A 25,684-nucleotide genomic window follows, 5' to 3' on the forward strand; every position below is an offset into this window, starting at 1 on the left:
GGGATCCCTCCCTAAATCTAAATCCACAGTTTGACCAAGACCTGGTCTAACTCGTTTTGTGCATACGGACCAAAAGAAAGTGAAGAAATAATAGTGTTTACCTTTGCCGTAGCTGCTACAGCAAATGTACATGGTTGATCAGACTGATTGTCATGTAATAGCACCCCACTCAGTTCAGAATCGCCTTCTTTCTCAGCTTGAGTGTTGAATGGTTCATTCCACCTGCCACCTGTCCTGTCATCTTTACCACCTGTTCCATTTTGCCATGTAAACATGATGGATACATCCACTGGCTCTGAGTTATGATTAAACACTTTCCACACAAAGACACCGACTGGTAGTGAGCTATCCTGTAAAACATATAGCAATAGAAAAACATTTTAAAACACAATGAAGTTATAAAATTGGGGACGGTTATAACACTGTGGTTGATTTCACCACAGATATTGATTTCACTCACATTTAACAAGTTCAAGCCCCATGACAGTACCTGTTTGTTTTCGTGAAATAATTAAGTTAACTTGAAATTCCCTTGGGCAAGAAACTAACAGCTTATTGTCTTGGTTATCCATACCAGAACTCAGGAAGCTAATTCTGAATGCAATGGTTTATTGCACTTTGGTTTTTTTATGATGTACGCTTCTTAGCGACAATTCCCTTGAATAGTTTATATGGCAAGTCTAGTACAGTGGTCAGCAAATTGCTGTAAAGAGTGCTGAGGCTTGTTGGTTTATACATGTACTGTGCACAGTACAAATCACCATCCTTGTTATTAAATAACTTTATGATTCACTAATTTGATCCAAAGGGTTTAATTTTTAGTAACATCTACCCCTGATCAATGTGGCATTTCTTTTATTCACTGGAAGTTCTGCATAGATAAGGAACCAACATTTTGCTGCTGAGTCCTTTGAACATATTGGGCTATTCCATTTAAAATCCACACTCGCTGTACCCCTGTGGAAGATTTTGGAAATATCTGCCACAGGGGGAGTATGAATTTCAAATGGAAGGAACACCTTAGGCAGCTCCCATTGAGAAAGATTCAACCTGAATCTTCCACCGGGGGATAGTGAGTTTGAAATGGAACTGCTAATATGTTCATTCCATTTAAAATTCATACTCCCCCCTATGGAAGATATGTCCAAAATATTCCACAAGGGGAGTGTGGATTTTAAATGGAATAGCTCATTAGAATGATTTGTTTACAATAATTTACAAACCTTGAATAATGCTAACTACATTGCAGTTGCTTTCTGAATTTGATGATAAGCATCAAAACTTGCAGTGGGAAGATCTTTTTATTGGATAATTATAATATTCAGATGAACACGACCTAAGTATGACTGACATGAGAGATTTCTGGAAAGAATTAACAGATTATTGAAAATCTTACCTTGTAATCTTGTGGCAATATTGGTGATATCTGCCTACATGCTAATGTAATATTCTGTCCTGGTAATTTGTACACCATCCATGCCCTAGGATAAAGAGCATGGTACTGGGATTGATCCCCGGGGAACCCCCACTTCCATGAGTCTGCTAAGTGTTTGTTCTTTGGACTGCTTGGATTCAGTACTTGTTGGTAAGTTGTCTTGCCATTTCGCCTTACACACACAGTGAACTGAAAGGAAATATATACAGAAATGGTTAAACGGGAGCATTATTTTAAAGACAATTGTAAAGTTACCGACATTTTGTGTTCCTAATTCAGTACATATCCAAACAGTAGTCAAAATTTAAAGAGTTTTATTGGGTAATATACGTAGAATTAAACATTATACTTAAGAAGTCTAACATAAGTCGACAAACCTGTTAACAGGGCTTGCACATGATTCAACTTTGTATCAACTAGTTCATTGGGCCAGCTGATTGTTTACAGCTATGCCACCATCATTTCCGCTCATCATTCCATCCGTAGAAACAACATCATCTGGCATAGGATTTGTATGTTATGATGGGTTTGAATTTACTATGTCATAAATGTTTCACTAAATAGATTCATCAGGTTTGTAGATATACAGTATAATAAATTTCATTTGTACAAAACCAAATATTTTACTCACTATTTAGTAAGGAGTGTGATGCAAATGAAAGATATGTCAAAGAATTAATATGGATCAGGAGATACGAGGACCTGATGTTATAAACAGTGAAGAGGGGGCTCACTACATGAGTCACATGTATGATCCTCTCCCGACTGTATACATCCTCTACAGTCAGGATCCGTCCTAACAGAAATAAGGATCTACCAACATCATTCTGATGATGCCTATCGACCATGATAGGCGAAACCATCAATAGTGAGTAAAATATTTGGTTTTGTACAAATGAAATTTATTTTACTGTCATAAATGTTAGTGAAATGCAACCCCGGATAAACAGAACTTATGACTTCAAACTTGTAACAGGTAATAGCCAATGGCACCTGCTCTAACTAGCCATTACAGTACAATAATCACTATGACTGGTCAAATGTGATTGCACCTGGTCTTTTCTCCCTAATCCAGAGCTGCCTTGAGTCCTGCTGTGAATTCCCTTTCACTTTTATGATGACATACCTGATTGGCTTCTACAACATTGTAAGTATATATGCCTGGTGTTAAGGACCATCTACAGAAGTCTCCCTTCCATCCTCTGTTGATAGCTCCACAACCTATACCTCCAATGGGTACACCTAGCAAGTAAAAAAACATGCATAAATTAACAATTAACCCACTTATATCAACTTCTGGTACTGCAAAGCATAGCATAACCTTCTGACAGGGACGTTGTCTCCTAAATTTTGAGGGGAATATCGCCATTCTTTTGAAAATATATAGGCAGCCAGGCTATCACTCGCCGACAATATATTATATTTTTTTAGACAATACAAAAACACCAGAGGACAACTACTTCTGAATACCAGTATATATACACAACCCCAGCCATCAGCGGTGTAGATTTCTTTTTGACATTGAGGGGGATGGGGTTGGAACCAAATAAGTTTAGGGTACAAATGCGCTTAAATGAGGTTAATTTGGTCAGAAACCCACATGCAGGCGTCAACATTGGGGGGATGATTGTATGGACCATCCCCCTGGCAAAATATGCCAGCCATTCCTTTTACCCTACAATTATTACTTGAAACACAAGATGCGCAAATGGAGGTCTCGGATACTATTATTTGGGTACAGAGCTCCATGTTAACACCTGTATAACTTTCTGATGTAACTCCACTTCAAATGGGAAATGACAATTTTTAAGTGGTATTATCAACCCTAACCCAAACCCTCAAGTTGAGTATTAAGTATAATGTATGCAGCAAATGTAATTCAGCTCTTTTCAGCTTCCGAGCACAATGAATGTGTGGTTTGCAGCTCTGCTGCAATTTAAAAAATACAATCAAAGTCATATCCTTGCTTTTATCTAAGGTCTTTTAGAACCGCTTGGTGAAGACCTTTGACTCTGGTGCAAGAATAGGGTTTACATTTACATTGGTATTCTAGAGTTAAATCTTGTATATTCTTACCATAAATTGACTTGAATGGCACAGGCTTGATGTCAATGAAAGGCATTCTGCCCTCTCTCTTCATTTTTCGGCGGAACTTTAAATACCTGCAAATGGAATTTCACATAAACTTGTTACATTTGATCAACAGATTCTCTATCTGCCATGTATGTGCTAAAACTTTACATTGGAAAACAAAAATCATCCTGCGTCATATCTTTGGATAAGACTTGTTTCCAGAAAATAAATTATAATGGTGTTCATCATATATAAATTGTTGTTCAAATTAAAAAATAACCTGCACTTTCTTCCATTTATGGATTATCTTTTTTTACTTCTTGGGATCATCTCCTTTGCTCTTCTTCAACAAAATAAGAATGGAGCACTCCTCCTTTTGTGTCTTAACTTTCCAATATACATGTACAATGTAATTGGCTGCTGAGAAATTCAGACATGAGAATGATCATCCATGAAAACCCTGAAAAGTTTGAAACAGTGTGTGAAATGAGGCTAAAAAGGCCAAAAACAGGCTGAAATTAAAAGTATTTGTACTCAAAGTACTGGTATTCATTACACGGTTCTGGTACTGGTATTCACGATTTGCCAAATGTGATGTACTTTTTTTTGTCAAAGTACTTGTACTCACAACCAAGTACTAGAACTCGTAAAAGTACTCACACTACCAACAGTGGCGGCGCTACAGGGGGGGGCAAGGGGCATTTTCTTTCCCCAATTTCCCCCACTTTTGAGGCATAACCCCCAAAAATCACGTAAATTTCCACTTTTTGCAGCAATTTTATGGAAAATTTGCCAATTCCCCCCTGAAATTCACTTTGCCCCGAAAAAATTCCTGGCACCGCCACTGACTACCAAGTCTGGAGAGTAAGAGAAAATGAGAGCATAGGAAGGGAGGAAGGGGGTGGAGAAAGAGGAGTGGAAGGAACAAAAATATTCCTACCTGATTCCTGAGCGTATGAAATGAATTGCCTGACTGACTCGTATCTTAGGTCCTAAAGGACCCCACTTTTCAGGGAACTCATGATTTAACGGCACTCGCCAACCATAGGCCGGCACTCCTATCGTCTCCAATGAAAATGGGGTTGTTGTTGGTGATGCATCTTGAGAGTCATGATTGGCTCCTCCTTCAGTACTAGGTGTTGTTGCCATCTCAGGGATTTTCTTGATGTTGTTTCCTAATAAAACACTATTGCACTGTGAAGAGAACAAACAACACAAACAACAAATTCAGACAAATATATTGGGCTACATGTATATATAGGCTTGGGTATCGTCAGTTTTTCGCATATCTGACAATATCTTTAACCATATCAGAAGTTCACTGTTATACGGGTGCAAAACGGCCCAACAACTGCGACAAGTAGTGAAGCAACAAGTATACAAATGAACAAGTATAATTTATAATAAGTATATCCGATATATCACAGGGCGTTATATTGCCCAACGCTACTGGCCTATACACCCCCTGTGGAAGACATGACGTACCATAATCTCACACACAGGGGTGTAGATTTCAAATGGAGCCACCCATTTTGTTAATCCATTTTGAAATTCCACTCACTAAATTAATATTTTAAAAACAAAAATAATAAATTTGTAGATAGTGCATGATGCCAATCAACAGGCTACTGTATACACTTTCACAGGGGTCTATTGATTTCAGGGGCTATTTTAACGTGTCTCACTGTCACGTTCGTGCAATGAGATAAATATTCGTGCAGTGACAATTAACAATCCGTGTAGATATGCTTTAATAGTAGACAATGGTAGAGCCTTTCTTATGGTCACATTCAGGTAAAAATGTCAATTTTTATTTTTGAAACGCACTCTACTTCATCAACACTTTTATCTCATTGCACGAACGTGACAGTGAGACATGTTAAAATAGCCCCTGATTGATTTCAACTGGAAAAGCCTACCTACACCAATGTTAGATGCTGAATACACTTCTCCGTAGTCCACTTGCCATTGTGCATACTCATGCAGGCTATTACCAACTGCACATAAAACTCGGATTGTATTCATTTGTACACAAGTAATAAATTTTCCTGATCTCATATGCCAGCAGGCTGTTTTCAGTCACCATACATGTACATATTCTTGATTTGATACCCAAGTAATTTCTCCCCAAGGACATAGGGCCTACAGTCATTATTCACTAGCTGTCATAGGCATTACATAAGGGTGCACACCACCAAATAAATATACTTGATGAAAGTAAGTTCCGGCCAAAGATATGTTTCTAGAGCCTACCGCCCATACACATTCGAGTTGGAACATTTTCTGAACATCGTGTGGGATACATTCAAGAGTCACTCAAATTCGGTTCCCTTGGGACGTTGATATATTTTGCATAGGCGCTATTTTTTACCGGGACTATGAAGGGTTACACCAAATGTGGAAGGATTTGGTGGTGTGCTGCCAATCACCTTGGATAAAGATAGCCATGCATACAATTTGAAGTGTTTTGGTTCAAGAACTTCTCAACAATGCTCAAGGACAGTCCCTTTTTGCCATGTTCACTCAGCCTGACCAATTGGATTTATGGTAAAGCCGAGTAAAAAAAGAAACATGTTTAGCATCCCCTCCCGCTTTCTTTTTTGAAGATTCTTAAAATTTTATTTTTATTTTCTAAAATTTCAGTTTTAACCTTTTAATGAAGAAGTTTGAGAAGTTCTATAGCCTTCTATAGCATTACATTTTATGAATACATACACTTATAGTGCCCGTTTCTATTCATCGTTATGTATTCTTCTCCCGTGCATTATTTTCGCCAACTACCCTTCATAGCCCAAATTATATAAACCTGCACGCTAAACAATGCATTAACTAAAACACGCACGCTAAACAATAGATTCTAGATAATACGTGCATGCTCAAATACTAGAAATACTACTTTCACATAACTATATAGTAGAGTTAGGTGGCGCTTTCGACACAGAGGTCACATATCTATATAATTGTCTCTTCGATATATATACCATCAAAAAAGTACGAATACACATTCTGTGGTGTTAAAATGGTATAGTTACAAACGGTGTTCTATTTTGCAAATATCACTGTCATAAATTATGATTAATGACCTCAAATAAATCAAACATCAAATGAGAATAATCGAGCTTCTATTAATTAAAAGGGCCAAAACTGGTGGATCATAATTATACAAGATGACACCATTGCAAAATATTCAGCATTTTACAAATGAAATACATGTAGGCCTATATCTAAAATAACATGGCGGGCCCGGAAACACACACTAGCGCATAATATCATGATCATGCTTTATAATACTGAACAAATTGTAAAATCCCAATGTCGTGTGTTTTAATTTATAAGTAGATTTTAAAGTTCAAATTATAGAGCTAGTATAAAGTCCAGTTGATATTGATATGTTTTTTCTCTCATGAATCTCAATTCACCGTAGTACTAGTCGGACATCTAAATCGATTGTTTCCAGGTGAACTGGTTCAGTGCTCTCTGTGGTCGGAACCACAATATTAAATGATCACAACATAAAGTCAATTGGTTACAAACCATGCGTGGATAAGTTACTAAAGTATGACGTATGGCGCAATCGATACCATTGATAGCTAACTTATACAGGGATTGATTTTCTTTACCAGTTAAATGCTACCTAGCTGGTCAATGACCTGACGGTGTTTTTAAAATGTAAGATATTTTCCCTAATATTAAAACTAATATAATGAATGCAGCAATTAATATTGCCTATTGTTTTAATACACTCAAAGTGTATGACAGATAATGTAATCGTACAAATGCATTCGTCAAGATAATTGCACTTGCCATGGAGTTATTGCATTTAGCTCTCGAGCCTATCGCCTCTCGAGCTAAATGCAATAACTCCACGGCGCGTAGAGTAGAGTAGAGTACTAGATGGCCATTAACCCTTAAACCTACCAGAAAAAAAGGGGGGATGCCCCCAGAAAAAAACCAAATATTCACTTTTGCGGTGATTTTGCCCCCTGAAATTCACTTTACCCCTTAATGCCCCCCACCCGAAAAAAAATTCCTGGCACTGCCACTGACCAAATAGTTGTTTTGAAAAAAAAAAAAAAAAACCCTCCTTTCTTACTTTTTAAAAACCTGGATGCTAAACATTTTTTTTTCGGCCTAACCAACCCATCAGTTTTTCTGGGAAATCAAACACTGCATGACAATGATGAAGGTCTACTTCTCGATCAATAGTACATGTACTCATTGTACTGACAAGCGGCTAACCTTGTCAATTAAATACTTCATCTATCTAAAGTTAATACCTTCAGTGGAAGAAAACGCTTTTGGTATATTTTTATGTTTGATGATTTGGTGGCAAAGGGCATTTGGCTCCCCCATATTTTTCTTTCCCCCTACTTTTGAGGCAAAACCCCCCAAATTACGTAAATTTCCGCCTTTTGAAGCAATTTTGTGCAAAATTTGTTGATTCCCCTCCTGAAATTCACTTTGCGCCCAATGCCCCCCCCCCCCAAAAAAAAAATTCCTGGTGTCGCCACTGATTACAGCGAGTTTATATAAATACAAAAAATATAATTTTTTGCATCCATCACGTTCCTGATAATCTCTGCTATATATAAGCCCATGTAAAATTTTATTAGTGTCGTCATTTTAGCATAGCTTTGCAATCGGCCTATCGGATATTTTATTTCTAAGCGCTCGTCCAGCTAGAACGTCAGGCAATTATTTGTTAGAATATTTTTAATTTTCATGTTTTTTGCTTTGCTAGCTTCTGAAGATAGCAGGTCGCATGTCATGAATTGGTCATCTTTTGTGTAACATAATGTTTTATGATAAAAATATCACCAATTTTGATTCACTTCAACACAACTTTTAATGAATACATTTTAGACCATTAAAAGTATACATTTCTGGAAAGCTTATATTACAAGGATGCCAAATCAACAAAGTATAATATCATAATACAGGGTGGGTAAGAAATATACAGGGTGGAACATCAACAAAATTAGCATCTTTCGTGTCATGGTAAACCCCATATTTTCTTTTTCTGAAAGCTATGTAGCTCAAAATAAATATGGATTCAGAAAGACATTGCATGGGCCCTTCCAACATATTAGAAAGAAAGAGTTTGGTATCCCTTAGTTAAACATACAGGGTGGTCAAAATTGCAAAATAATTTTACAATTTGTATGACATTATCAATGAAAACTTTTTTCCTCTATGTCTGGCACTAAAACTAATAGCATAATTGAATTCCTCATCAAATTTCCTTAAAAATATGTGCACTTTTGAATAAACAGGGTGACTCGAGCAAGAGATAGGCCATTTAGAAATGTCGGAGCATTCCATGCACACTTTGTACAGTAACATATAGGGAAAACTGTCTTAATTAGTAGTTAATTAGGCAATTAATTAGTTACATCTTTTGTTACAGTTGATCTACTATGAGGTAGATCTACAATCCAGGATGATATATGTGCAATTTGTGGTCCATGCTAGTTGTACTTTTTAAGATACAAAGGTTTGAAGTTTGCCATATTTTCACAATTTTGTGTACAACCCTATGGGGCTCACCCGCCCCGGCTCACCCGCCCCAGCTCCTCCATTGACACATCTTACATTTTGAAGTATAAATCTCAAAGTAGTTGTCCAATTGACTTGGGGTTTTTTGCATTTGACAAAGAACATAATTATCTACAAAATGACACCAAACTTTCTAAAATAGGTATCATACTTTTAGAATAAACTAAACTTGAAGTAGGAAGAAAGCATTTTCATGTTACGGCTCCTCCATTTTTGGGTGACCTATTTGTGACATGCGACCAGCAAGCAATTAGGGCCTACGAAGAAAATAGTTAATATCATCAGCGGAAGAAAACATTGTTGGTATATTTTAATGTTTGATGATTGTTTTTACTACCTACTGAAGATTGCAATTACAGCGAGTTTATATAAGAAAAACTATAATTCATATATTCAGCATTTTGATAGGCCATTTATTTTTAACGCACTGAATCATCATATCAATTATTATATCCCCAAACCGTACTGAATCACCATCTCATTTTATTTTGTCTTTATTTATACAATATTGCTTTCTCGTATCATTTGATTTTATGTAATAATTATTTAAAATAAACAATACCAATCTACTTTAGCAGAAAAATGTGATGCGCTTTGTGATTTGTACTTCAATTAAAAAGCCATAAGTAAATAATAACCGAGTAATAACAAATAAACAAATAAATAAATAAATAATAAAAATAAAAATAAAACTAACTAACTAACTAACTAACTAACTAACTAACTACGGTAACTAACTAAATAAATAAATAAAAATTGATTACGTTTGTACATGGGGGGCTGTGCAATAATCATGAGTCCGGGGGTAAATCAAATCGGCAAAAGGAACAATGTGTTCTCCTTTGATATCGATTATCCTTGCAAATTAGCATCAAACCTCCAGACAATGTTCGAATTCCTTGCTAGTGCTAGCCATGAAACAACATCACAACTCTAGCCACTCCCTCAATGGTTGCCATTTCAGTGAGTTTCAATGATGTAAATGTAATGCAAATGTGGCACTGGCCATCTGGTCATGTGCACATTTATAAAAGTGCATTTATATCTATATACTCTAAGTACTTGGTACACTGCTAGAGGATCAAATAAAACGCCAACGTCACGGAAATTGACACAATTAGTAAGTTAGAAACAACATTTAAACCATTTTGCTGATAAAATTTTATTTTACTGATGATCAGTAATAATGTATTTTAAACAGATTTGAGTCACACTACAATATTATATTGTGACCTGTCACAGCGAATGAGCCGTAAGTTCCTTCCCCGGTCAAAATTGATTTATTTCATTTTTAGCAGCAAAAAAAAAAATATATATCATAAGCTTTAAAATGGTATATTATTTGACTTCAAACGATATCCAGTAGCGGGGTTATGGCAGGGGTAGCGCTAACTTGCGCCATGGGGTCATAGGCGCATTGTTTTAGCTTTTGGCGCACAAAATTACCACTTTGAGATTGCTAAAGGGTCATTTTCACCCATTATTTCTATTGTTTTGGATCCATAGCTTCACAAAATTCAAAATTTTTGACCCCTTGTTTGAAAACCTAGCGCTACCCCTCACGTCTTTAGCGTCCCGTAATAAACTTTTTAGGCTTCTTGTGAGAAACACGCCATCTCGCGATGACCTCATGGCATGTGAACCAATCAAAATCTAGCTACTATCCAACCTGAAAAAGGACGTGCGCTTGATGTAAAAAGGGATAAAGTCAATACTTGATTCTGAGAATGTGTACGCATGGTGGTGATTGTATTAAAGAATATTGTAAAACGCCGTCGCAAATTCGACGTTGCCAACATTATAGGCTATCAGCAGTTTTAGCTAGTTTTATGTCTGCCTGCATAGTAACAATGGCGCATAGCAAGCGATTAGGGCCTATGGGACTGGCTCAAAAAATCAGATAGGATTTAATAAAGTTCAAAGTTCATACAAGGTAAAATCGTTCGACAATCGTCATGGATAAGAATTTACGCACTGGAAACGTACACGTCGGCCGGTCATAACTGATCAGCTCTCAACAATGATGACATGATGATCGATAATTAGCATGATCAAACTCAGAACTGCAAAAGTCAGATATCTGATAGTATGTTTGGTGGCCAGATGTATTCAAGCAGCTAGGGACACAGTGTGTGGGGCCCAAGGGTGTGGGGACGCAGGGGTAACTTTGTCAATCAAATACTTCATCTATTGTGTCCAATACATAATGATCCGATATAAATATCGTAAAAATAGAATCAAGATTGTGGATGAACTATGGCGGCGCGTTTTAATACTTTACGAGGTGATTCAGCCAGGTACCTGGATTCAGCAGCAGGATGCCATGACTTAATTTATTCTTTATGATTACGATTAAAATAAAAATTCCCTTTAAAAGGGAAAGCCAGCCTCAATGCAGAAGAGGTCTTGTAATTAGTTTTGGTCAATGTGAAAGGCATTTTTAGGATCACTCTTACATCTACATGACAGTCCACCAAACCATCAACGATGAGAACATGCACACTGAAACAGCAGAAAACATTAATTCCTAATCTCATGTCAACTCTTTTAATTCATTACATGTACTCCAAATTGTTCTGGTCTGTTTGTTTTGTTGTTGTTGTTGTTGTTGTTGTCGTTGGGTTTTTTTGTCTTTTCAGCTTTTTACCCACGATATCTCAATTTCCAATTTTGTAATACCAGAACTTACGAACTCAATATCTTCGCTTAGGAATGTCCGATTTCACTGCTTTCGATAGGCCTATATACACTGCCGGTTTGAGTTAACTTACATGTACATTTTATTTTAAAATAACTTAATTAATTCGCAATGTATAGTTTAAGCCTACTATATTATAATAGATAGTGGCCAGCACATTTATAAAGGACTGGTTACTCACTACAATCTTCACTCTTAAACTGTGTTTTTCTGAATGTGCTGATCATGTTGATTGCTAGTCGGAAACTCCTGCGACGCTATGGACATGGCATCTTACATACTCCATTCTATAACAGTCTGCCTAGTGCCTTGTGTGTTTTCTCTTCAATCATTTTGTTGAATGTAATTTTATTAATCAAATAGTTATGTGTCATTTTATTTATAATAAAGAAGTTATTAAATTAATAAAGTAAGACAATTTATTTATCTATAAGTGCATGTCAAATGGGGTACATTGTTCAATACTATATGGTCATTTTCACAGTAAAGGGTGTAACTTTTGATTTTTAGAGTCAAAATTTCAAACCACTTATATATCTTTCTGTTTACTGAAATCATGCATAGAAGCAACTTAAATTCCAGTAAAATAATGTTTCAAGGCTTAAACCTTTTGATTTCTAATAAAAATTTGACATTTCCATAACATTTTGGTTAAAATGTAAGAAAAAATGTATTTTACATAACGTCACAAAACTATGACAAGAAAGCTGTAATACATGTGAAATCCCATTCCAAAGTAAGTCAACAGATATAAGTTAAATTTTATACCATGTTTTGCTATGTTTGTAATTGCAGTTTTGAAAATTTTTAACATCAAGTGTCATTTACAATGGAAATTTCCAAACCTGAAACATATTTTTTAAGTTTTAATTGGGTTCCTAAAATAATTTGAATGTCTAACTTCATGTACAAATACTACTTGATGAAAGGAACCTCCCAGCCAAGTTTCACAGAAATTGGAGTTATTTTTAGAATTGGCAATTCAAGCGATTTGTGTTTCGGAGGCTTCAGTTAACAACACAGGTGATCATAAAAGTAAAATATTTGGCTAACTACTACAAGTTGACATAAAAAAAGGTAAAAAATATCACAATTACCCATTTTCATGCTTTGCTTCTAAGTATTGAATTTCAGTTGTGACAAAAATTAAATTATCACAGCAAGTCATTTTTTTTGTTTCGGAGGCTTCATGTTAACAATGGCTAAACACTGCAAAAGTGGTTTTTTTGAAAACAACACTGTTGGGATCATCTAAGCTGTTATTTTCTTGTGTGTATTGAATCAATGATTCTATGCGGCAGATATTGTAGATTTATAGCATGTTAACTTTTTCACCCATTTGTTAAGTATGGTGTTTTTTTCATGTGAAGCCTCCGAAACAGGCTTTTTGGGTATCAGTATATTTTTCAAACATTAACCATAATATCAAAAAAATTTTAATTTATGACATTCTGCACATATCAAGTAACGATTACAATGCAGATATCAGTATGAAACACCAATTTAGATATGCATAGATGATAATTAATCTTATTGTTGTTTCGGAGGCTTCATTTGTTTCGGAGGCTTCAATTGTTAACGGAAAGTTTGTATTGGGTCCCATTTTCAAACGGTGATATATATCTCCACGCTTTAAAAACAAGTCACTTGAGGATCTACTTTGCTACATTTTGATAAATAGATTGGATGAGCTCTTTTATTTATATTTGCACAAGCTTGCTGAACAGTTTGTTTCGAGGCTTCAAAAAGTTAACGGAAAAACGGCTCTTTGAAGTCAAGATTTTATAAAAATTTTAAAAGCTTGCAAATCGACTAATTTTTGTTACCCATTTTAAGTTAAGATAACAACTGTTATGAATCAAGAAGAAGTGAAGAAATAACCAAGAATTATGAACCAAAGCTACACCCACAAAGTTTGTTAACATTTGTTAACGGAAAATGAAGCCTCCAAACGACAAATATCAAGTCCGGTTCTCAAAAATACAGGGCTGTTCACAATTAAATCTAATGTGGCAGTGTTTACTGAACATATGACTGTACTTTCAGGATAAGAAAAATATCCATGAACTAACTGAAGAAAACACAGGGTTTTACAAAAATGTTACTGTTTTTTATAGTTTTTCAAAATGGCAATATTAGGTACAATTAAGCCTGCTAAAACTGAACGCAGTAACTCCCAAAGCTGATTATGCTACCCAAGGTAGCTGCTAACTAAATGACTTATGTGGCCAAAAATCATGGAATTCTGTGGCTTTATTAGAATACTACGGATTAAAATGTTAAAAATCCAAATTTACACCCTTTACCGTGAAAATGACCATATGCATAAATTATGCCCATATTATAGCTAGGCCCTAAAAACTTTATTTTGCATCGGATTTTTCCCGTTGAAAAGACAAAACTGATGTTTATGATAGCAACCATTTCATCAATAACATTTTGAGTCATTTTATCCATAAAACGACACAGGATATGATAGATAACTACTTTCACATCAATATGGTCCATATGATCACAGATTGTTGAGAATCTGTGATATGATCCGGGATATGATGAAGATTTTGATTCTATAGATCTGTTATCAACATGATATCACGCTGTTCAGTGGTCAAGGAGTAAGGACCCCCGGTCTAGGACACTGATATGACATCATAGGTGATGTCAGATTTTCTTCTGCTGACCATATGATGCTATATATATTAACTATTATTGTTACATTTAGGCCTTTAAACTTTTAAAGTCATAATTAATTAGTTCAAACATAACTTTGGTAATACTCACTGTTTTTGAATTAAAATATTTAAAAAAATTTAACCACAAAAAGTAAAAAAAAAAAATCATTCCAATACCACTAAAATATAATCTCTTGAGTAAACTGACCCCAAACCTGAAACAGGTACCAGCCCGAATGGGCTGGCGAAAACAACACCGAAATTATAATAATAATTAAACGATGATAATATTATATATACATATAGGATTTTGTTTTATATTAAAGAAATTATAAACATATTTTATCATAGGCCTAATTTAACATGTTAACTATAGGCCAAGGCCTATATCATTTCGCAACATCTTATAGGCCACACAAACAGCATGAACATGATGAATATTATAAACTTGTCAAATAACTTGAAAACATGAGACTAAAAATACCTAGATTTTCGCCTCAGTTGAAAACGTTGTCATTTTGTCTTTATTTATACAATTTATTTATACAATATTGCTTCTCGTATCATTTGTTTTTGTGTAATTATTTTAACAAAACAATAGCCTACCAATCCAATTTAGCAGAAAAATGTTATATTAAAATGCACTTTATGATATTTGTAGGCCCTAAATTCAATTAAAACGCCATATAGGCCTAACTGCACGCTGAGGTATAGGCTGCGAGACAAGCTTTTTCAGCCTACAATGAAATTATTATTATTATTTTTTATTTGGTAAAAAAGCAGGACAATAAATCTGAAGTGTTTTCCAATTAATACATTTTTGTAGTAGGCCCTAACCCAGCGAACACAAAACATTTTTAAAACGTTGTAAGCAGGTTGTATATTGGGTTTTGGTTTTGCTTAAAACTTTTTAATAACATTAAAGGAGTATTTCGTGATCATAGCATCCTCTTTTTATGACAATTTTCAGTAGATATCCACGAAAAAAGCTTATTCCCAAAATTTCAGTTGATTCCAATTTTGCGTTAGCGAGTTATACATGATTATACTGCTCCATAGACAATGTGTTGTAATTTCGTTCTGGTATACCAGAACGAAATTCAAATTTCACGATATCTTTGCTAAACGAATTAATCTGCAAGATTTTTTTGTACCTAAACATTATATAGCCAGAGGTTTCCAGTGGTATAAAAATCTCAACTTTTTTTGGCAAAAGTGGGGGGATGAGGCTGTGGACCACGAAATGCCCCTTTAAATGTCGGATTATATAAAGGTCATTAAAACGCGTTTTAAAATGTTTTTATGAAAACACACTACAACAATATTTTAAAAATGTTTTCAAACTGTTATTGTTAATAAAAATTCCAAACATTTTTTGTGTGAAATATTTTGTCAACACTTAAATAACATAATGTTAGAATATTTACAGCAAGTTATCAACAAATATTTTTGAAAACAACGTTTTATATCGTCTGTATACCCTTTATATAACCCGACATTTAAACATTTTCTGACAACCTTTTCTAACCGTTTGCGAATGATCTCGAAAATGTTTTGTGTTTGCTGGGAAGGTTGCTTCATTTTAGTACTACGTTTTATTTATTTTCATATATTTAGAGTAGCAATATTTAATAGTATTGTTATTATTATATATTGTTTTATTCAAAATTTCACCTTCTCTGGTTCAACTATGGTCTTTCAGACTTTCACATTAAAATGTAGATTATGTGGTATCTTTATACTATAGGCTACAAATAAATGGCCAATGATTTAACATAAAAGTGGGAATATTTTAACTTTATAACATTAAGTTGTAAAGTTTTAATATTTGTTTAATATTATCATTAGTGTTATTATTATAATTATTATTATTATTATTTTGTGATATATGAAATAAAACATGAAGGAATGAATTATTTCAACATTGTGATAATTTCAAGTTGTAATACTCTATATTTAATTTAACTTTTATTCCATGCATATTATATGCGCACGAGTTAAACTTGGTCAATTTCGCACAGATGGCATGCATGGTGGTCCTCTGCCATGTAGATCGATTTGGCGTTGGAAAATATTGGGGGGGGGGGGTCAGAAAATTTTTGGGTCCTAAAAAAGGGGAAAAAAAAATTCAGTCCTTAAGAGGGGGGATCAAAACAATTTCAGGGTAAAATGTGCGCCCTTTACAATTTGGGTGTAACACTATGACTCAATGCACAGACTCCAATGAGTAATAACTCCAAACGGTAATTTTTAGCTAATGAGTTATTGACCATAGGAGTAGATCCCGGGGGGATTGGTGATAAATCCCCCCTAATATTTTGATAGGGGGATGGTCCATACAATCTTTCCCCCAATGTTGGCGCCTGTATATGGGTTTCTAACCAAAATTAACCCCATATTTGGTAATTTTAAACGAAAAGTGCCAATTTCTTGCGCTTCTGCATAAATTAATTCAGTTTTGTACTATATTTCACCAGTTTAGCTTCAATATGGCCATTTTTTGCGCGGTTCGCGCGCATTTGTACATCTTATTTTGTCGGCAAAAGGTGCTGGTTTCAATAGACTTCAAGACATTTTCTCCAACCCCAAAAAAGATCTATCTACTGTTAGTGAATAGTGATGTATATTTTTGGTTTCTTTTTAGGACTTGAAGGGGGGGTTAAAAAATTTTAGACCATAAAAAGGGGGGGGGGATCAAAAAACAAAACAAAAATCCACCCTTTTTTAGGGGAATCAAAAATTTTTTGGCGTCCGAGGTTCCAACTTGTCCAACCACCCTCCCCCCCACCCACCCACCCACCAAAGTATTTTATGAACACTCCCCTAGACTGGCACAAGTCTCTGGCACAAGTCTCTCTTGTTTATAGAAAAGATTCATTTCCAGCTTACGCGACACCACCCGGATTTAAACTGAAATGTTTGGAAAATTTCCGATTTAAAAGGACCTATCCTAAAGAATATGATCCCGAATATAGAACGCTTACGAAGGTCATTAGTTCAAATCATCCACCAGACACACATATATGCAAATGCATGGAGTACAAAAGAATTACTTTGATCAATACCAGTTAAACAGGCGATTGGTATTGTACTCCATGCATTTGCATGTCTTCTGGAGCGTGTCTGGTGGATGATTTGAACTAATAACCTTCCGTGCAAGCACCATATAATTATGATAGGGTCACGCATAAATTCAGCGCACACTTTAAATTTTCGTCTTGGGTAAAGACTATGCTGCAGGGATCGCTTTTAAACGTAAATACCTAAATAAATCATGCAAGTGGCCATATTTTTTGGAATTTGTTGTGACGCACCATGATCTTTATGAAGTTTGCATTCATAGAACACCTCAATAAAATATGATATGTCCCATATATATGTTTACTTTAAAGTCGAAGCTACATTATAGGCAGAACAAAATTTAAATTTACTGGCCAAAATGTGATATTTTTGGCATTTTTTTAGTAACATTTTTATGCAAACGAAAAATTACAAAAAACCTCGTAAATCTGTCAATTTACAACCAATTCTACCAACCGAAAGAAAAAACTGTCCGTGTTATTGTGCTCACACAATAGTTCTTGTCCAAAAAGCTAAACAGAAGAATGCGTGTTATCTTTAATTTTAAAAAAAATGTTCGGGACTTTTTATCACGATTATTGTAACACGACAAAAGAAGTACAGTACATACATCCGACACGTAGCATACATCCTTTTGGCCTGATAACATACCAACATAGCGCCCGCTATATGGCCACATAAAATTTTTAATTTGTTTCGCATCCCACCTTTTGGAAAAGTGGGGAGGGCGGGGCTGTGTTTTTGTTTTTGTTTTTTGCTGAATTGCCCAAATAAAGCAGCTTTCATGTAAAATTGACATTGCTAGCAGTTTTGGGGCATTTCAGCATATGCCAGGAAAACGACGAAACTATCATTAATGAGGGTAAGATCCTTAGAGTTCCACACAGACACTTGCAAGTGATTCATGCTGACTAATAAACTTGTAAATATGCATTAACATTTCACTCATGTATTGAAACCTTTTAATGTAATATGAAAATTGAAAAATAAAAAAATATGGACTGATCCCAGAGAGTGAGGAAGGAGGTGGGCGTACAACGAATCATTTTTTTTATTTGGCTTAGCATGGACTAACCGGTGTATGTCTAGTATTCTTAACCGTAACTCATGGGTCAACAATGCATCCGATTTATAGTGATCTACAATCAATCGACAAGCTGTGAGTTATTGATTAGCAATCAATCAAGTAAAAGCACTTTCCTACAATAACAAAAGCTTCTAGTCCTGTCTCGCAGTTGAAATCGCAATAATCTTGAGCGATCACCAAGTATAAACTCAGCGCCATGGGTTGTTCCTGGGATATTAGATATAGAGTGCGGCATTCAAATCAGAGAAAGATTAGCGCTGTAGGACGTATGCTATTCAAATGGTTGTGCCCTGGGTTATGGTTTGTTGAACTTTGCTCCTTCAGTAAAAAGGTACATTATTTTGGTGCTACAATATATCTCTTTTTCTACATTGCTGTTATTAAATATCAAATGGTCATATATGTACATGTAATTGGCGGTCACTTCAAATCATCCCCACGTCAACAAGGTTCAGAAATGTCCTCTCATTGTTAAATGTTGGTTAACCCACCACTTGAACAGGATTTAGCCAAAGCAAACAAATTTGCATGTAAAGGATAATGCTAAATGGATAATTTCTATTCTATTACCACAAAATAGTGATATTTAAAGAGAAAATATCACATTTTTTTTTCAAATATTTCAAGTTGTTTACCTCAAAGTATTTGCAGAACGCGTAACCAAGCTAAGCGTAATGCTTTGTGTAGAATGCGTGAATCGCGCTAATATACTGCATCGCGCTTTGCTGTGCGCTGTGCACGCGAGAAGAACATAAAGTTTGTTGCCCTGGCCACTTTATTGCTAATTAATGGTCTTTCACGTGACGCGTTTTAACAAATCACAGTGCGCGATTTTGAATAATGGGTCGTGGGGGTAATAGAATATATTATATTAGGCGTATATTTAGTGTTGCAATATCATTATTGTCATTATATATTATTTTATTGTCTTTATTCAATTTTCAATTATGTTCATCAATTCAATTATGCTCTTTCAGAATTTCACAAATAGGCCTATGCTATAATGGTCAAGTTCAAGTGGAAATATTATTTAATTTTTATTTATTTGATCATTTCAATCTTTACTGCAATCATTAAAAACATAAAATATTAAGGGGGTACTACACCCCTGGCCAATTTTGTGCTTTTTTTTGCATTTTTCTCAAAAATTATTCCGCATTGGTGACAGGCAAGATATGTATATTACAGGGGCAAAGACTACAACTACTGCACTAAAAATTCAGCAACTCAAAGCAAGTAGTTAAATTGATTTATTGATCAAATATTGGTTTATTTATTCGTTTGAACGAATTATTAATTCGTTTGTAAATAAGTAATTGTGTTTGGGCCCCAGTTTAGGCCAATTTGGCTGACTAGCAAATTATGTGTAAAACTAAAGCCAAAGGTTTGCCTTTCATACAATGTGTAGTGATGTAAAGTGGCGATCCCGACTTTTAGACCACCCGAGCTATAAGGTAGGGGGCCTACAAATTGCAAATTTATCACATTAAACTTTTGCAACAAGGTTAAACATGTTTTCAACTGTACAAACATACCTTTTATTCCATCGAACAAGCTTTATTTTGTTCCAAAATTCACGTTTTTATAGCTATTTTTGACGTAAAAGAGCTGGTAACAAAACCAGTGAATCGGTGATGCCAGCTCCGAAGTTTTCGCGTAGCACAAGCGCTTGATGTACGCTCGTTTTGACGGTAATTTACGCTAGCGTATCATGCATTTTCAAGCACGTTTGCATGTTTGACATCGTTTTACTGCGCGACGCAATTCTGCATTTATCCAAGCTGCCAAGATGGCGGAATTTCTCGAAAAACGTGATGTATTTTACCCCATAATTTCCCTCATTACTCAAAGCCCTGCCCTCTTTCACAATATTTTAGCTTCTTGGATATCATTGGAAACATAGATTAGTAATATTAGGTAGGTCACTGTATTTCTAAAGGTTTTTTAGATGATTTTTACGATGAAAAAATGGATGTTTTAAGCTTCTTTTCAAAAATTGGTTTTAGGTTGTTAAAAAATGGGTAAAAAATCGTTTTTAGCTTGTTTGATATTTTTGCATAATAGTTTAAAGCTTGACTCCTTAGATGAAACTTTTAGTTTAAGCTTGTTAGAATATTAAACCTGGATAGCCCTAGAACTCTGGCCATAGTATCCGTTTTTACTTCCACTAGGGCCAGAGGCACTTACATTGAAAAATTTGTTGGAGATGCTTGAACGATCCAGTACAAAAAATCAATGCTTGATCGAACCAATACAAATGTGTGTCAGGTCACTAATTAACATGATAAAACCCACTTGAGAACACACAATTGTCGGTCATTTCTAAAGATGCATTTATACTCAATCGCTTTTGCAGAAATCTGAATCTCACGCATGATCAGTGTACTAAATCGCCGTCGTATTTGCCTGCTGAGCATGCGCATGAATCGCTGTTTTTCAAAAAGCGACACGTAGGCCTATATTGACACCCTCTGTCGGTCAAGGATTCAGTCTGATGATGAGCAACCCATGGGTATAAACACAGCTTTACACAATGACTAATTTACATAGGCACAAAAGACCGTGTTCATGTACCGTTACTCAGCCAAACATGGCAGAGTAGGTCCCGGATGACGGTACATGTTCCTATCTCCTCAACGTTATACCTTTCCAACAAGGAAAGAGATACGAAAAGCGAACGTCTAAACCTGGATGAAATAGTAATATTTGAGCCCTATATAGCTCGGGTGGTCTAAAAGTCAGGATCGCCCTTCATGCTTTCTAAGCTTTTATAGTACTTGCATGCTTGCCATGACTTGTAGTTCAGTAACTGTAACCATACTCTCTATTTCTCTATTACATACTCTACTTCAGGTCCATAGATCATGAGATGTCATTGTGTTTTATGATAAAGACTGAAGTCTTGCTGGCAAGACTAGTACAAGGAACTTATACGATGTCCTCATTCACAAATGGATACTATCTGTCCATCGTATAAGACTGTTTAATACCGTACGGCAATGTGGTGAAGGAATATTACACAGTCAAGAATAGGCTCCATCATTTTTTTATTATGATCCTCCCAGTCTCCCGAAACATCAAAACATCAAAAGCGTTGCGCTTATACTTACTAGTCTTAAGACTGTCCTTTTTCACATAACGCAGCCAAAGTAGGGCCAACTTGCCTAGAAATTGTCAAATTTTGGCAAGAAATATCTCTGTGTAATCCTATGGAAGTCCCATATCACATTGTTATCGGCGATCAAGGTTTTTTTTTTCTGAAGTTTGGTTGGTACCCACCAGCGTCATGCATGTGACGTGACACAGCCAAAATAATCGACCGGGAATCGGGGATCGTTAAAACGTCAACAAATTTCAAAACACAGAAAGCAGTAAACTTAATGGCGAGCGGTCCAAATTTTGAGCCATACAAGTTTACGTGGTGAACTATGGCAAGACTACATGACCTAGACTCGCTTGCCAGTCCTATATACAATGTACGCCGTACCTATGTATATTGAGGACTGGCTTACGCCATTTTGGATGTCAATGGGAAATACACACTTAACGATTTGCGCCGGTTAGAAACTTGAAAAAAAATCTTTAAAATTTCATCAATGTATATAAAAGTGGTACCAACCGTATTGTGCTTGCTAATTTAAGGCTCGGTTGAAACAAAATTAAGGATCGAAAGCATTTTAGTGTCCAAAAAGGCAAAATTATCGTCAAAGTTCTGCCGAAATCGGCACCCCTTGCGAAGGGTTCAGAATTGAATCGAACGAAAATATCCGATCTTTGCGATCAAAAACACAAAATTACAACTTTAAACATACTATTGGCAAAAGACATTATTACCAAACAATACAGAATAGAAAATTTGACATCATTTTCTCAAAATATTGAAAAAAATTGCTCACTAGACATCGAAAAAGTACGCAATCCAATTCCCGTTCAAACGCGTGGGAAACTGAAAGTGCGATAATCGTGACTAACATGACCCATGTTAGTCTCCTCCGCAGCCAGTTTGGTTACGCTCCCTCCACACAAACAGTCTGCCAATTGCCACTTATAACGCCGTTTCTGATTGGCTACACGGTTGTAGCCGTAGAGCTGGACATACGGGAACTTGATTGACCTTACTCAGCTGGCGAGATGGCAGGTCAAAATTGCTCATGAATAATAAAGTAGCCGTCTAGCCGATCGACCAATTGAAAGCTTTGTTTGACGTCAAGCTGGATGACGTCGGCAGAAAACCGTTAGCGAATCAAAAAGGACCAGTTCGTGATCATTGGCAGACTGTACATGGATCGAATCCATGGGTTCCTACAGTCACCCATGGAAAACAGTGTACTGAAAAACACTACACAATGTCCACATCAGCCATGGTTGGTTTTGTTTACATTGCATTAATTCCCTCAGAACAGGCAATACAGATTCCAGACAGATAAAACTTACCTAATATCAGTTTTAGTTGCCCTTAATAACTCCAAATTGACAAGACACTAAATTCTATTTGCTCATTTTCATACCAAAATCAAGGAAAACATGGTTTTGTTATTACAAAATAACAGGAAAATCATACAGTTCATTTCTGGTCAATTGCAGCAGGCCACTTGAGATAATCAATATTGGCACTTGAATGGTATGGTTGGTTGGTTGGTCAGTGACTTCTGCTCATTGTAAGACTGACAGTGTTGTAAACTTGATTGCATAACATTAAGATTGCCAACTTATATCCTTTGTATATGAGTTGTCAAATTTATGGATTAGTTACTGTCAAATGAAGTAAACAGTATTTAATGTCAACAAAACATGCTGCTGCAGAACTCTATGCCTGTGTGTGTGTGTCTGAGGGCCGATGACCGGGCCGATGACACACATTCGATGGGTGTAGGCAGACTGTTTGTGTGGAGGGAGCGGAACCAAACTGGCTGCTGTGGAGACTAGACTAGTCACGATTATCGCACTTTCAGTTTCCCACGCGTTTGAACGGGAATTGGATTGCGTACTTTTTCGATGTCTAGTGAGCAAATTTTTTCAATATTTTGAGAAAATGATGTCAAATTTTCTATTCTGTATTGTTTGGTAATAATGTCTTTTGCCAATAGTATGTTTAAAGTTGTAATTTTGTGTTTTTGATCGCAAAGATCGGATATTTTCGTTCCCGATTCAATTCTGAACCCTTCGCAAAGGGTGCCGATTTCGCAGAACTTTGACGATAATTTTGCCTTTTGGACACTAAAATGCATTCGATCCTTAATTTTGTTTCAACCGAGTCTTAAATTAGCAAGCACAATAAGGTTGGTACCACTTTTATATACATTGATAAAATTTTAAAGATTTTTTTCAAGTTTCTAACCGGCAAAATCGTTAAGTGTGTATTTCCCATTGACATCCAAAATGGGAAATACGAGTCTGATGGACATAGGAACGGCGTCCATGAGACTCAGCGAGTCTAGACTAGACCCATATATGTAACATGACTTGCCGAATCCGCAAGCATGCAAGTTGGTAAGCTTAACTAAATCTAGAATGAACTTACCTTCAATTTTCTGTAAATATCGGTCACAACTTCTGTGGCATCTTTTTTTAATGTATTGTTATTATGAGAATGTACGATCAGTTGATTTCTCAATTATCATTGCTTGATCAAAATTTCTGTTTACATTGGGTGTATCCAATTTGCCATACCGCGACCGGCAAAATCATTAATCAATCAGCCCAACTCAACGTTTGTCCCTAAAATACGATCTTAGAACACATCGGTTCCAAGTTTACGGAGATTGTCAGAGCAGAGAATAAAATGATAGGCCTATGAACGAAATGAATGAAATTAATAAACTGAATGAAATTAATAAAATCAATGAAATTGATAAAATTAATGAAATTAATGAAAGGAATGCTCAATGAAATGAATGAAATTGATGAATGATAAATAAAGTGAATGGATATTTATGATGAAATGACTGAAAGGAATTAATGAAAGGAATAAATCATAAATGAATGAAATGAAATGAAAGAAATTAATAAAGTTGATAAAATTAATGAAACTCAAAGGAATGAAAGGAATGAAATGAATGAACTGTTGAATGCCATGAAAATTAATGAAAGGAATAAAAGCCTAAAAGGATGGATGAAAGGAATGAAAGGAACAATAAAAGGAATGAAATGCATGAATGAACAATGGAATGAAAGGAATGGAATGAATGAAATAAATGAAAGTAGGCCTAATGGAACATATGCAAAACTTGCGCGCATCTGCTCAACACAGGTCTAATTGGTTCATTAAGCACGGGATTCCGTCGGCGCATTTTTCGTTTTTGACAAAACCTTTGCTGTTGATGGCTTTTAAAATAAACTTTCTTATAATCGTCGGACGGTTTCATAAAATATAACACTTCTTCTTTCAAATAAGCCTAAATTGATTATATCCAATGACGAGAACCGTGGGCAATTTTGATTTCGTTTAGTCATTTTTTTCAAGCTTCAATGAGGACAGTGTCTGTTTTTGACGATTTTCTGCGGGTTGCCATTGCTAAATTCATCAGCAAAATTAAACTATCTGTCAAATGTGAGGTCGTCGGACGGAATCAAAATCTACATAATATTCTCTTTCCAGTGATATAACACACTTCGTGATTGGTTCATGGGAAGAGGTGGGCAAAACATGTCCAATCACGAGGACCGTGTCTCCAGGGTTGCCAAACCAGCGATTTGGTAGCCCAATTGGGCGACTTTTGAAGATTTTCCCAGCGACTTTTGACAATTTCCTGTCCCATAGAAACCAATGGTTAAGAAAAAATTTGGACGACTTCTCAACATTGTCTCCCGCGACTTCAGTGCTCATGAGCCGTGCAATTAGGTCGTCATGTACAAAAAGGTCACACACACACTGAGTGTTGCAAACAAATAGCTAATGCACAAATCAAGGCAAAAGTTTTCCATATGTAATGAAATGAAAAAGGAATGAAATCAATAATGAAATGAATGAAATGAATGAAATGAATGAAATGAATGAAATGAATGAAATGAATGAAATGAATGAAATGAATGAAATGAATGAAATGAATGAAATGAATAAACAATAAAAGGAATGAAATACA

General features: G+C 35.6%; 1 protein-coding gene across 1 annotated transcript in view; it reads right to left on the reverse strand.

The window, feature by feature from the left end:
- The window catches only part of LOC140171611 (non-lysosomal glucosylceramidase-like), a 37,616-nt gene extending 13,335 nt beyond the window's left edge, over nucleotides 1-24,281 (reverse strand). Inside the window, exons 1-6 of the mRNA XM_072194896.1 lie at nucleotides 24,124-24,281; nucleotides 4,449-4,702; nucleotides 3,512-3,597; nucleotides 2,562-2,677; nucleotides 1,397-1,624; nucleotides 102-350 (exon numbers count right to left, since the gene is read on the reverse strand). Coding sequence (XP_072050997.1) covers nucleotides 102-350; nucleotides 1,397-1,624; nucleotides 2,562-2,677; nucleotides 3,512-3,597; nucleotides 4,449-4,657 — 888 coding nt within the window. The 5' untranslated portion in view covers nucleotides 4,658-4,702; nucleotides 24,124-24,281. The remainder of the gene's footprint in view (nucleotides 1-101; nucleotides 351-1,396; nucleotides 1,625-2,561; nucleotides 2,678-3,511; nucleotides 3,598-4,448; nucleotides 4,703-24,123) is intronic.
- Between the last annotated feature and the right edge of the window lie 1,403 nt (nucleotides 24,282-25,684).

Source organism: Amphiura filiformis, chromosome 15 (assembly GCF_039555335.1).
Source record: "Amphiura filiformis chromosome 15, Afil_fr2py, whole genome shotgun sequence".
Lineage (NCBI taxonomy): Eukaryota > Metazoa > Echinodermata > Ophiuroidea > Amphilepidida > Amphiuridae > Amphiura > Amphiura filiformis.